At 35.9% G+C, this 11,682-nt stretch overlaps 1 protein-coding gene across 1 annotated transcript; it reads right to left on the bottom strand.

Moving 5' to 3' along the window:
- Positions 1-2,319: 2,319 nt before the first annotated feature.
- On the bottom strand, positions 2,320-6,609 carry LOC113492285 (cysteine-rich protamine-like). The gene is made up of 6 exons (XM_026869726.1): positions 6,353-6,609; positions 5,826-5,856; positions 4,950-4,961; positions 4,170-4,328; positions 3,098-3,221; positions 2,320-2,409 (listed from the first exon to the last, which is right to left on the bottom strand). Exons 2-5 carry the CDS (start codon positions 5,849-5,851, stop codon positions 3,119-3,121), a joined length of 300 nt encoding a protein of 99 aa, XP_026725527.1. The 5' UTR covers positions 5,852-5,856; positions 6,353-6,609; the 3' UTR covers positions 2,320-2,409; positions 3,098-3,118.
- Positions 6,610-11,682: the final 5,073 nt, after the last annotated feature.

Below are 11,682 nucleotides of genomic sequence, written 5' to 3'. Positions count from 1 at the left end.
TGAAGTCAGATGATGAGTTGATTGAATCCAGGTTTCCTCACGTCCTTTTGCTATTTGTGACAGACAGACCAATCAATCCATTCAACTTGTCACAGCCCACTGTTGGGCATAGGCTTCTCCAAGTTAAGTTATAATATATTTGTTCAACAAAAATACTAGAAATTTTATATGATGCTATTTTGTAGTTTTCGGAAAGAGGTTCTGTAATTAACGGTCACTTAAATCTGAGTGGCGTTTGAGTAAGCCACAAGCGAGTTCGATAAAAGAAGGATAGGCTATTAATATAAGTTTGTAAATATATTAGAAATATAAAATGTATGGACGGTGTATCATTTAGTGGTTTTTATTTAAATCTAGACTAATTTGTATACCTTGCCTAGATATTATGTTTGTACAAGTGTTGAGACTCATTCAAGCTTTCAATAACAGCTGTTGTCTGCGACAGTGGCGCCGCCACGTGTGATGGTAGGAGTTGGAACTAGGTTCTGACGACATCTTGGTCTGGTTCGTTACTATTTCAGGACGGAATCAGATTCGAATCGAAAAAAAAATTTTCAATTTCGACCAGTAGTTCCTGAGATTAGCACGTTCAAACAAACAAACAAACTCTTCAGCTTTATATATTAGTACAGATTATGTATTCAGATACGGTCAAACAAGCCAACTTTGCCAATCAAGGTATCTTTGCCCCAAAAGCAATTTATAAGCAAATCCTCTAATATAAGAAACAATTTTAGTTTTATGGCAATATTTATTACTTGGGTGGAAAGCTGATTATAAATGTTATCAAATCATAAAACTAAAATTGATTCTTATATAAGAGGATTTGTTTATAAATTGCTTTTGGGGCAAAGATACCTTGATTGGCAAAGTTGGCTTGTTTCACGGTATATATAATTATGTTTATCAGTGTATCATATGTGTCTAGTATTCATAATCCAAGCTTTGCTTAGTTTGACACTAGATGGCGCTGTGTGAAAGCTGTGGTAATTATCAGAGACAACGCTTGTACAGATATGAATACACTATAGGTACTTGTATTAATATAAGTATGGTTAGCAAAAAGTTTTTTATGCGAGTACTAAATTAGATGACATTGGAAAATGATAATTCATAGTCACTTGTAAGAATATAATAAAAACATGAATAAACTATTCGAAAACTTTGTTGTTGTTTTTTACCGAACTGTGTAGGAAAAATGTATATCCCAGTGTGTTGTAAGGTAAGTATTAAGTATTAAAATTTAACACCCCGACAAATCATCTTTAGCAGAATTGCAAAGACAGATATAGTAATTGATACTGTCACTTGTCACTTTTCCCAACACCAAATTTACATTTTTTTTCAAAGATGTCTAAGGCCTGATTTTTCAATCGTCAGATAACTTTTACCTGAGGAATTATGGCCGTTTGACATATTTTCCATACAAAAGCTGTCAAAACGTCAAACATATTCATCGAATAAAAGTTATCTGGCGATTGAAAAATCGGCCCTAAGAAAACTAAATTAAAATCACTCATTTCGGGAGCTATGATGCCACAGACAGATGGACAGACACTCATAACACCCCTCTTTTTGTTTTAAGGGTTAAAAAGATATCCAAACCCCTATTGTAGTATTGGCTAACGTTTCAGCAACATTTACAATATTCGTATTTCTGTAGTTCTGGTAGAAAATGTGTTTTTGGTTTTCAGTTTCCGGTTGGTCCTACTGCGGCACCTATGTCTGGTATTTGAATAAATCTTCTTTAAATATAAATCTGTTTGGTCCGTCAGATAGATTTCCAAAATATTATCGAATACGCATCTTTCATTTAATCGTATTTTACGCCACTCGACCACCGGTTTCATGGTGTCGCTTGTTGAGGTCCCGGGTTCGATCCCCGGTCGGGTCAATATAAAAATTCACATTTCTACATTGTCTCGGGTCTGGGTGTTTGTGGTACCTTCGTTGTATCTGAATTCCATAACACAAGTGCTTTAGCAACTTACTTTGGGTTCAGAACAATGCGATGTTGTCCACATTCATATTCATTCATTCAAGCAAAATTAAAAGCACTTATGATGAAATGTATGGTAGTGGGGGCTAGTGACGTCACTTGCTAGTAAAAAGCGAGCTAGTACATTTAATGGCAACTGATGACGTCACACGTTTTTAAACATAGTATCTCCTTCAATTATTGTCTACTTTTTTTTATGCACTAAATTCCCAATTATTGTGTTAGAAAAATGCTTCGTATCGAAATCGTATCCAATTTCCATTCATTCATCGGCCATTGTAAACAGCAGAATTGGGGCTCAGCGGTAAGAAAAAAAAACATTTACAGAATTGCTAACTTTGTATAATTACGTCACGAACACAATTTTCTCAAACACTGGGCATGGAGGCGAAACACCGACAAGACAGTACCTGCAAAAGGAAAATACCAATTAAATGATGCAACGGTTTACTCACGTGTATGTATCGGGATCGCCCGACTAGTTTCGGACCCAACCGGAGTCCTTAATCATGAGCTGACGCAGCGGGCGAGCGAGTCAACAAGAAATGACTATCAATGGTAAGAAGGTTTCCTAGGAAAGAAGTCTCTTTTGGGTTCCGTAATTAAAGGTCAAAAGCGAAATTATATTGTCTGTCTGGCGGTATGTATGTCACCAGGCTGTACATCATAATAGTTGAAATTTTGACAGAAGATGTTTGTATTACGAAAATAAATATCGAGTGGTTTCTGAGGTTTACGCGAATGTTAGACATTGAAATGAAACGACTTTTACGGATTTTATCGCGGTTTAATTTTTGGTTTTAGTTCCCGACGTTTCGAAACCTTTGCAGGTATCATGGTCACGGGCAGACTGAGATGGCGTTCGTCTTGACAGAAGATGTTGCTCGTTTTACCTTCATATTTTAATTAATTATTTGTGGTCCGACCTACGCAGTATGAGCTCACTGTGTCTTGATGTCTTGCACGTCAAATTTATAACATCCCTCAATTCGCGTCGAGGGTTAATGTGACTTGTGTTATGAGAGTTCTTGTGACGTGCTAGCTGTTTGTCGATTTCAGATTCCAATATTTGTTAGAAAGGGGGTATTATATATTTACCAGCAGCAATTTGCCAGCACCTCAGGAGCAGGAGCGCCGCCTTCGGATCGGATAGCGGCGGTCGCAGCGGCGGCAACGCTTAAACGTGCCGCACTTGGAGCGGCAACGGTAAGTAAACCTCTTGCTATTGACGGAGAGAAAAGTTATTAGACTGGCATCTGGTGGTTAGGTTACACAATAGGGCATTGACAAAAGCTAAGCTATAACTAAAAATAAATGCGGACAACATCAAATACATTGATCTGAACCAAAAGTAAGTTGCTAAAAAACTTGTGTTATGGAATTCAGATACAACGAAGATACCACACACACCCAGACGATGTAGAAATATGAATTTTGACATTAACCCGACCGGGGATCGAATCCGAGACCTCAGAGCTAGCGACACCTTGAAACCAGTGCGAACGCCACTCGACTACGGAGGTCGTCTAATAACTGCATAACTGGATGGATCACAGGTTAGGAAGGCTAAATTGTGGGTCGCAGCTGTTATCATACATCTTTTGATGTCGTTACAGGTAGTCAGAAGCTGGAAAGTCTGACAACCAGTCTGACTAAGGGGTATCGTGTTGCCTGCAACTGGGTTGAGGAGGTCAGATAGGCAGTCGCTCCTTGTAAAACACTGGTACTTAGCTGAATCCGGTTAAACTGGAAGCCGACCCCAACATAGTTGGGGAAAGGCTACGATGATGATGATGATGATATTTGACCAAAAAAACTGTTTAGCCCGTCACAACTAGGATACATTTTTCTTTATGTCGTAAATTTAAAATGAATGGGACGATGGCACGCCGTGTTTCTGTTTCAAATTAATTTCGTGAGTGTTCCGCCCCGTACTTACTGAATGTCCAATCATTGTGATGTCAAAATACTTAAGAGAATACGAAAGTAATTAAATCCAATTTCCATTCATTCATCGGTCATTGCAAATATCGGAATTGGAGCCAGAAACGAAAACAAAGCGAGCGTTTAGGAAGTTTGTAGCTGTTCCTTCCTTCAGCAAAAACACTTAGGCGCTTCCTAAGGGTGGGCGAAACTGGATACTATTAAATTTGAGGTCCTGGTTCCTCACCGCGAGGGTCTCCTGCACGAGGGTCTCTTCGGGCGGCAGCGCTTGCGGCGCGGCCGCGGGCAGCTGCGACGTCGCTTCTTGCAGCACGGCTGGGGCACAATGTAGCGACGGTCACATTTCCCGCACCGCTTAAACCTGCCCTTTTTGGTGCGGCATCGACTACAAACACACAGATATCACCTTCAATATGATTTAGGAAGCTACATAATTTGCGGGATCCAAGGGAGTAAAATCAAAGACAGTAGAATCGTTTTTCTAAAACCTAGGTTTTAAAAGACCCCGCGCGACGAGTCGAGGGTTAAACCTGTTGACCGAGACTCCATAAGCGTCGTCTTCAATACTCAATACTTTATTGCTCCCATAATGTAGTTACAGGTGGTAATTTTAGGTACAATAAACAATTTTCGACCCGTAGGTCACATCATTATGGTAGAAGAGAGGAAGAGCTCTGTTTTATACTTAATTAATTATTTCGCTTTTGGGATCGAACCCGTATCATTTCACGGCCTGTGTTTGGGGTCCTTTTAACCTGATCATCAAGTGAGTCATAACCGTAGATTTATTTAATTATCACACTAATCTACCATTACAGGTTACTTAACCTAATGCGGTAGCTAGGACTAAACAAAGGTTTCAAAGATTGAATTATTATGCACATAGTTGCAGGTCTAAATTCCAGCAACTGTTTTAAATAAATGTTTAGATAAATCATTGGACAACATACATTACCTTAAATCAAATATGACTGAAGAAAACATCTATTAAAAATTATAAACTTACGTATTGCACATTCTGAAACAAATAAATAAATAAATTAGTCATACATAACAGGTAACATTATTATAATATAAATATAAAAATTAAATAATATATCTGCGAACGCATGGTAGGGGTATGTTATGCGGAGGAATGAGAGTCATGAGGTGAGGAAGGCATTGAGTATAGATGTGGATATATAAAGGGGAAGACGACCAAAGAAACGATGGATGGATTGTGTGAAAGACGATATGACTGCGCTATGACGATATCTCTGACCGGGTCTCTCCTCATGAAGTTATCCAGTGACAGAAGAGAGAATTATAATAATGCTGCTTAGGCACAGACCCCTTCTACCACGCTAGCTCACTGCGGGCGATTTCAGATTCCAATATTTAGGTAATCCAGGTTTCCTCACGATGTTTTCCTTCACCATTTGTCAGTAGTGTCTTGGAATAATTACATATAATATAAGTTTTAAAAAGTCACATTGGTACTTCGCCTGCGTTGGGATCGAACCAGCACCTCTTGAATACAAATCCATGCATATAACCGCAAGGTTACCACGACTGTTCAATGTCACGTGACTTTTGGAAACCGAATGACATCACCACATTTATTGACATATGGATTGACGAAATGTCACTTGGTCAGGAGAGGCGAGAATGATTATGAATTACTAGCAGTTGCCCGCAGTCCCTCCCGCTAAAAATTCAAAATGATCCCACGGGAACATAAAATCGGGATAAAAACTATCCTTTGCGTTAATCCTGATTATAAACTATCTGTGTACCAAGTTTCGTCTAAATCCCTTCAGTGATTTTTGCGTGAAAGAGGAACAAACATCAATACATACAAACTTTCGCGTTTATAATATTAGTAAGATAGGATATTACTTACTTCCGCCTTCGCCGACATTTGGCCATTTTGTCTGTAAATTACGAAAATATATTTATTATTAAGAACATTTATTTACATTGCTACACGGGAATTACTGGATAAGAAGGAATTTTGATAGAAATAGGCAGAATCAGAACTTGCGTGCTAAAAAAAATTATTATACAAGTTGTGACATGGCAGCGTTCTTTTTTTATTTGAGGGAATCTGCATTATAGGAGATTTAGGAATAGGGAATTTAATTAAAAAAAAAATTTGGTGCGTCAGACAGATTTCTATTATTTCGATGTTCAGATAATGGCGAAGAAAATATAAAAATTGTAAGGGAGTTTGGACGTAAGGAATGTCAAAATACTTGTAAAAAAAAAACAGACGAATTCGGAACATAATCGGTTGAAAAATATACATTATAAAACCATGCTGGAGACGAAAATAGAATGAATTCTAATGAGTACGAGACATTTATTATTCTATTTACTAAAAATGTTGAAAAAAAAACCGAAGATTAGAAATTATAGTTAAAAACTTACCGTTATTTGAAGACGGTTAAAAATTCATTTGGCTTGCCAATTTATATCGCATATCAGTCCAAAAGATTCATTGATTTTTACACTAAAATAATTTTACGTAAGGATAAAAAAATGCATAAAAACCGTAATTTTTTAACCCCGCATAGAAAAAGCTTAAAACAATACTATTTGACGTACATTCTAAATTCAAATAGAAACGTCGTTATTTTTTATTTTGAATGTCAGAAGAATTGTCTCTGGGTTCCAAGAAGATTGAATGCTGTTTTAATTTTAGCTTCGTTCTTCGCGACGTCATAATCCATGTTTATAATTTCTAAGATGGTTGGGAATTCAAAATGGTGTGTTTTTCTATTCAATTTCTGCTTCACACATTTACACTGTTGAATGATCTTTCACCTGTGGTTTTTCTGAACCAATATGACCTTCAAAAAGGAGCGTAGCCTTTTTAGAAAGGCTGGTAAATAAAATAATTTATTTATATTCATAATTTACAGACGAAAAGGCTAAATGTCGGAGGAGGCGGTAGTAGATAACATTTGCAATCCTACTAATATTATTTTTGAGAATAAACGCGAAAGTTTGTATGTACGGATATTTTTTCCTCTTTCAAGCAAAAACCACTGAACGGATTTAGACGAAATTTGGTACTTTGATAGTTTATATCCTGGACTAGCCGTTGCCCGCGACTTCGGGGACGAAGATATAAGTTATGATTTAAATCTGCCCTGTTTTTTTCACATGTTTCATTGTATCTTCGCTCCTATTAGTCGCAGCGTGATGGTTTATAGCCTAAAGCCTTCCTCGATTAATGGTCTGTTCAACACAAAATTTTTTTTCAATTTGTTCCTGAGATTAGCGTGTTCTAACAAACAAACTCTTCAGCTTTATATATTAGTATAGATGAACGCATAGGATAGGTTTTATCCCCATTTCATGTCATTGTGGTGTCATTTTCGTTTTGTTACGGACAATAGCTATTATATTATAAGTAATATCTTACACCGATCATCAAATCACATGTAATCTAATCGTATGACCTCATTGAGGAGTGTCTATAAACAATATCGATTCTTTAGGATTGTAAAGAGCCAAAGAAACGATCAAACATGTTTCTTGTTTGTTAAAACCGTTTGATCAGTCCGTTTGGACTTGAAATCTTTGGTTTTTGAAGTAAAACTTGTTCAGTCGCAACTAGAAGGCAACAGGACGACAATGAAACGGAAGTCTGTTAGGACAATATGGTGTCACGTTTGTCTGCCATCCGGTCTTTTGATATTTTGTTTTTTTCTTAATAGTTCATAAACAAATATTTAAGTCCAAATTTTTTCGAAAAAAAAAATAGCACAAAAATCAAAATGAAAATAATAAATAATCAAAATTCAAAAATACAATTGATGTAATTTTGTATAAATACTTTTACAGTTTGACAGTTTTTTTTGACAAATACCCTATTCAATTACGAATTAACGAAAGCAGCAATTAATATTTTCCATCGAATTGCTTCTACCATCTTATCATGGCGTTGTCTCGTAGCGTCCTGTTTCTATATTGAGTAGGAAAACCAATGTTATCATCAGATAAGTAGAGTCGTGATCATATTTACTTAGTAAGCATGTTTCATGAGTATAGTATGGCACTTTGATGACATATTAACGTGTATAAGGTGCGGAAGAAGTAATAATACTTACTATCTATATACTAATATATAAAGCTGAAGAGTTTGTTTGTTTGAACGCGCTAATCTCAGGAACTACTGGTTCAAATTGAAAAAATATTTTTGTGTTGAATAGACCATTCAGCGAGGAAGGTTTTAGGCTATATAACATCACGCTGTGACTGACAGGAGCGAAGATATAATGGAAAGTGTGAAAAAAACCGGGCAGGTATACCTAAATCATAACTTATATCTTCTACCCACGGGGACGAAGTCGCGGGCAACAGCTAGTTACTAATATATAAAGCTGAAGAGTTTGTTTGTTTGTTTCTTTGAACGCGCTAATCTCAGGAACTACTGGTCCAAATTGAAAAATTCTTTTTGTGTTGAATAGACCTTTTAGCGAGGAAGGTTTTAGGCTGTATAACATCACGCTGCGACCAATAGGAGCGAAGATACAAAGGAAAATGTGGAAAAAACACAACCACGTGGACGAAGTCGCGGGCAACAGCTAGTAACAATATAAACGCGAAAGTTTGTGCATATGGGTGTGATACTCTTTCACGCAAAAACCACTGAACAGATTTAGACGAAACTTGGTATATAGATAGTTTATAACCAGGATTAACACATAGGATAGTTTTTATCCTGATTTTATTAAATTCCTTAATGCGGGAGTCGCTTAAAAAAAATCTTGTACGTTGAATTTATTCCACCTCCCACTTTCCAATTGAGCTGAAGTTTTGACAGCTTATGTATTTTGCGTGACATTTCAATATTTTGACATGGTATAGAATATAGAGCTGATCTGTTGCTGTATCTGGAAGGTAGCGCTAAAAACACCATTGAATTAAGATTTGTTTGAATTGTATATTCGTTTAGGAACTTTTATTTAAAAGCTAATTAAAAAAGCATGAGTCCATCAATTTCATAACGAGTTCACGGGAAGGCTCGTTAAATTATTGTTCCCGCTGATATTTACACATTTTTGATAGGCCTTACACCCGTAAGGCCTATCAAAAATGTGTCAGTCAGAAGCTTGAAAGACTGACAACCAGTCTAACTAAGGGGTATCGTGTTGTCAGTAACTGGGTTGAGGAGGTCAGATAGGCAGTCGCTCTATAAAACACTGGTACTTAGCTGCATCCGGTTAGACTGGAAGCTGGTTGGGAAAAGGTTAGAATGATGATGATAATTAAAGTGGTACTTTTGTACATCATCTGTTATTTGTCAAGCACTTAAAATCTACATACCCGAAGTACATTTCGCAATAGTCAAGCAAAAAGAAACCTTATCATAATGAGTCAGCTTTTATATTTCATTGTCATATCATCAATTCTCATTTCTCGGAAAATTATTCATGAAATAGTTGTTCAGAGAAAAATTTATTTATCGAAATTTCCTTTAGAATGACATAATCAATTTAGTTCCTGTTTTTTTTTGACATTACCATGTATATACGTCACCTTTCTCCAACGGTTTTCTCGGTAACGCTGAATCACTCAAATGTATTGAAATGACAAGTCAAAGTCAAATTATTGTGTATTGCGGTAGAAATACATCATCTGTGCAAATTTCAACAGTCTATTTTGCGTTTCATGGGATACTGCCTGTTGGCGGACGGACTGACATCGAAGTATTAGTTTTCTGTTCTGTTTTTGTGTAAATTTTTAGTTGCAAAGCTATAAAAATTATAAAACATTAAGGAATTCTATAAATAATACAATATAAAACATTATTAAATCGAACGTAGATCTTCTTCTAAGATATAAAATTCTCGTGTCACAGTGTTCAAAATTGAACTCCTCCGAAACGGCTCGACCGATTCGCATGACATTTTGTATGGGTAGGATAGGTTAGGTGGCTGGGAATATCACAACATCTTTTTTTCATAGCCCTATTTTTTATTCTTTTGTAATTAGAACTAATTTTAATAGCAAAACAACGTTTACCGAAACAGCTAGTTTATTTTTAAAATGCTTAAAAAACAAAAATAAAGTCAAAATACTGCATTTTTATCTCAAGATAAAAATGAATTTGAAATCCATTTTGTTTAAACAAATTACGGCAAACTTATCATTGCTGTTATCATTGCAATAAAAATTTAGTACGCTAAGTTCGGCTGTAATTTTCTCGAACTCTTTTTAAACTTTTTATACGTTTATTGCTGTTTCAAAACGACTCCCGCACAAACGAATTAAATCCTTGTATCGAGAGAGTTTCACAAACATTCAAGCCACATGCACAAAGACACCCAGACTCAGGACAAGCATTCGTGGATCACACAAATGCTTATTTCGCGGGGATCGAAACCATGATACGTTGGGGACAGTGGGTTTGGCGTGGTGACTTCAACCACTCGGCTATCCGTGCAAGTATTTATAAGTTTGTCAAAATTAGAAAGTGGTGAATATACCGACCACTAAACGTCCAATGCTTGTGACAGGTCTCTTCCGGAGAAGGTTTGAGCATTGATCAAATTATTAGATAATATTATAGAACTCTTTCCAATCCGACGAATCAATGACTAAAAAATGGTAGATTAGGTTGAAGAATCGAATAACTGAAAAATATAGTTAAAATTATTCATGAACATATTTGTCATGGAGTAATAATTAAATTACTCATATTTCGTTGAATATCCATAAGTTATGACATACTGCTGTTATCCGGTCGATGGCTATGACTTTAAACTTTTTAGGTAAACGTTCCCGAATCTAAAAATAAATAGATTACATCATTATTTGCACAATCAAATACGAAAAAGGGATTCAAGGTTAATAAAGATAAGGATATCATTCAAGTTGTCATGGCAACCGTTGAAAAAGTGCCATTTTGAAAATGTATATTTAATTTTTGTATTCAACGTGAATTTTATGACCGGATTGTTGGTTACTAAGTAAATCCCATTAATATTATAAAGGCGAAAGTTTTTGAGTGTGTTTGTTTGTTACTTCTTCACGTCAAAACGGCTGAAACGATTTTAATGAATTTTGGTATGGAGTTAGCTGACACCCTGGATTAACGATTTATTACGAGAAAATATCTTATTTCCTAACAGAACAGCTAGTAGAAAATAGATCTCGATAGCGTGCAATTGGGGAGGTCTACGCCCAGCAGTAGACGAATATGGGCTGACGATGATGATGATGATGAAATAGATAATTGGTTTTATATTATCGAGTAATCTATAGGTAATCGCGTAATCTATAAAATTCTCGTGTCGAGTAGTAAAACTCCTCCGAAACGGCTCGACCGATTTTTATGAAATTGTATGTGAATATTTAGTAGGTCTGAGAATCGGACGACATTTATTTTTCATTCAACTAAATTTTAAGGGCATGACTTTCCTTACTCCTAATAAAATTTGACGATATGTTATTTGTCAAAAAATAATGTTATTTTGTCATTTAGTCAAAAGGCACAACTTATTTACAGGAGTTCAAACTATATAATTTACTATTTCAAGAAATGTTAGAGAACTCTTCCTCGACTTGGCTGTTAACACAATCTATATGTACCGTTAATTGGTTACGTCGTATTTGATGTAGACATCGTTTAGCGCCAGATATTTACATGATCAACAACCTTATGTGTAAATATCTATTTTTAGATGGTGACGTCAACGCCACAAGACTCTAGAAAATAATTTTATAAATAAGACTAAAATCGTAAG

The sequence above is a fragment of the Trichoplusia ni genome, chromosome 3 (assembly GCF_003590095.1).
Source record: "Trichoplusia ni isolate ovarian cell line Hi5 chromosome 3, tn1, whole genome shotgun sequence".
Classification (NCBI taxonomy): domain Eukaryota; kingdom Metazoa; phylum Arthropoda; class Insecta; order Lepidoptera; family Noctuidae; genus Trichoplusia; species Trichoplusia ni.
Note: the sequence above shows the minus strand (reverse complement) of the source record. Positions and strands in the feature narration are given on the sequence as shown.

What these genes read in the sequence shown, in the direction of transcription:
- LOC113492285 (XM_026869726.1), bottom strand. Translation starts at nt 5,851, where the DNA reads ATGGCCAAATGTCGGCGAAGGCGGAA. An exon ending in TCGTGCAGGAGACCCTCGCG is followed by an intron (nt 3,222 to 4,169) that starts GTGAGGAACCAG and finishes CTCCGTCAATAG; the next exon opens with CAAGAGGTTTACTTACCGTT.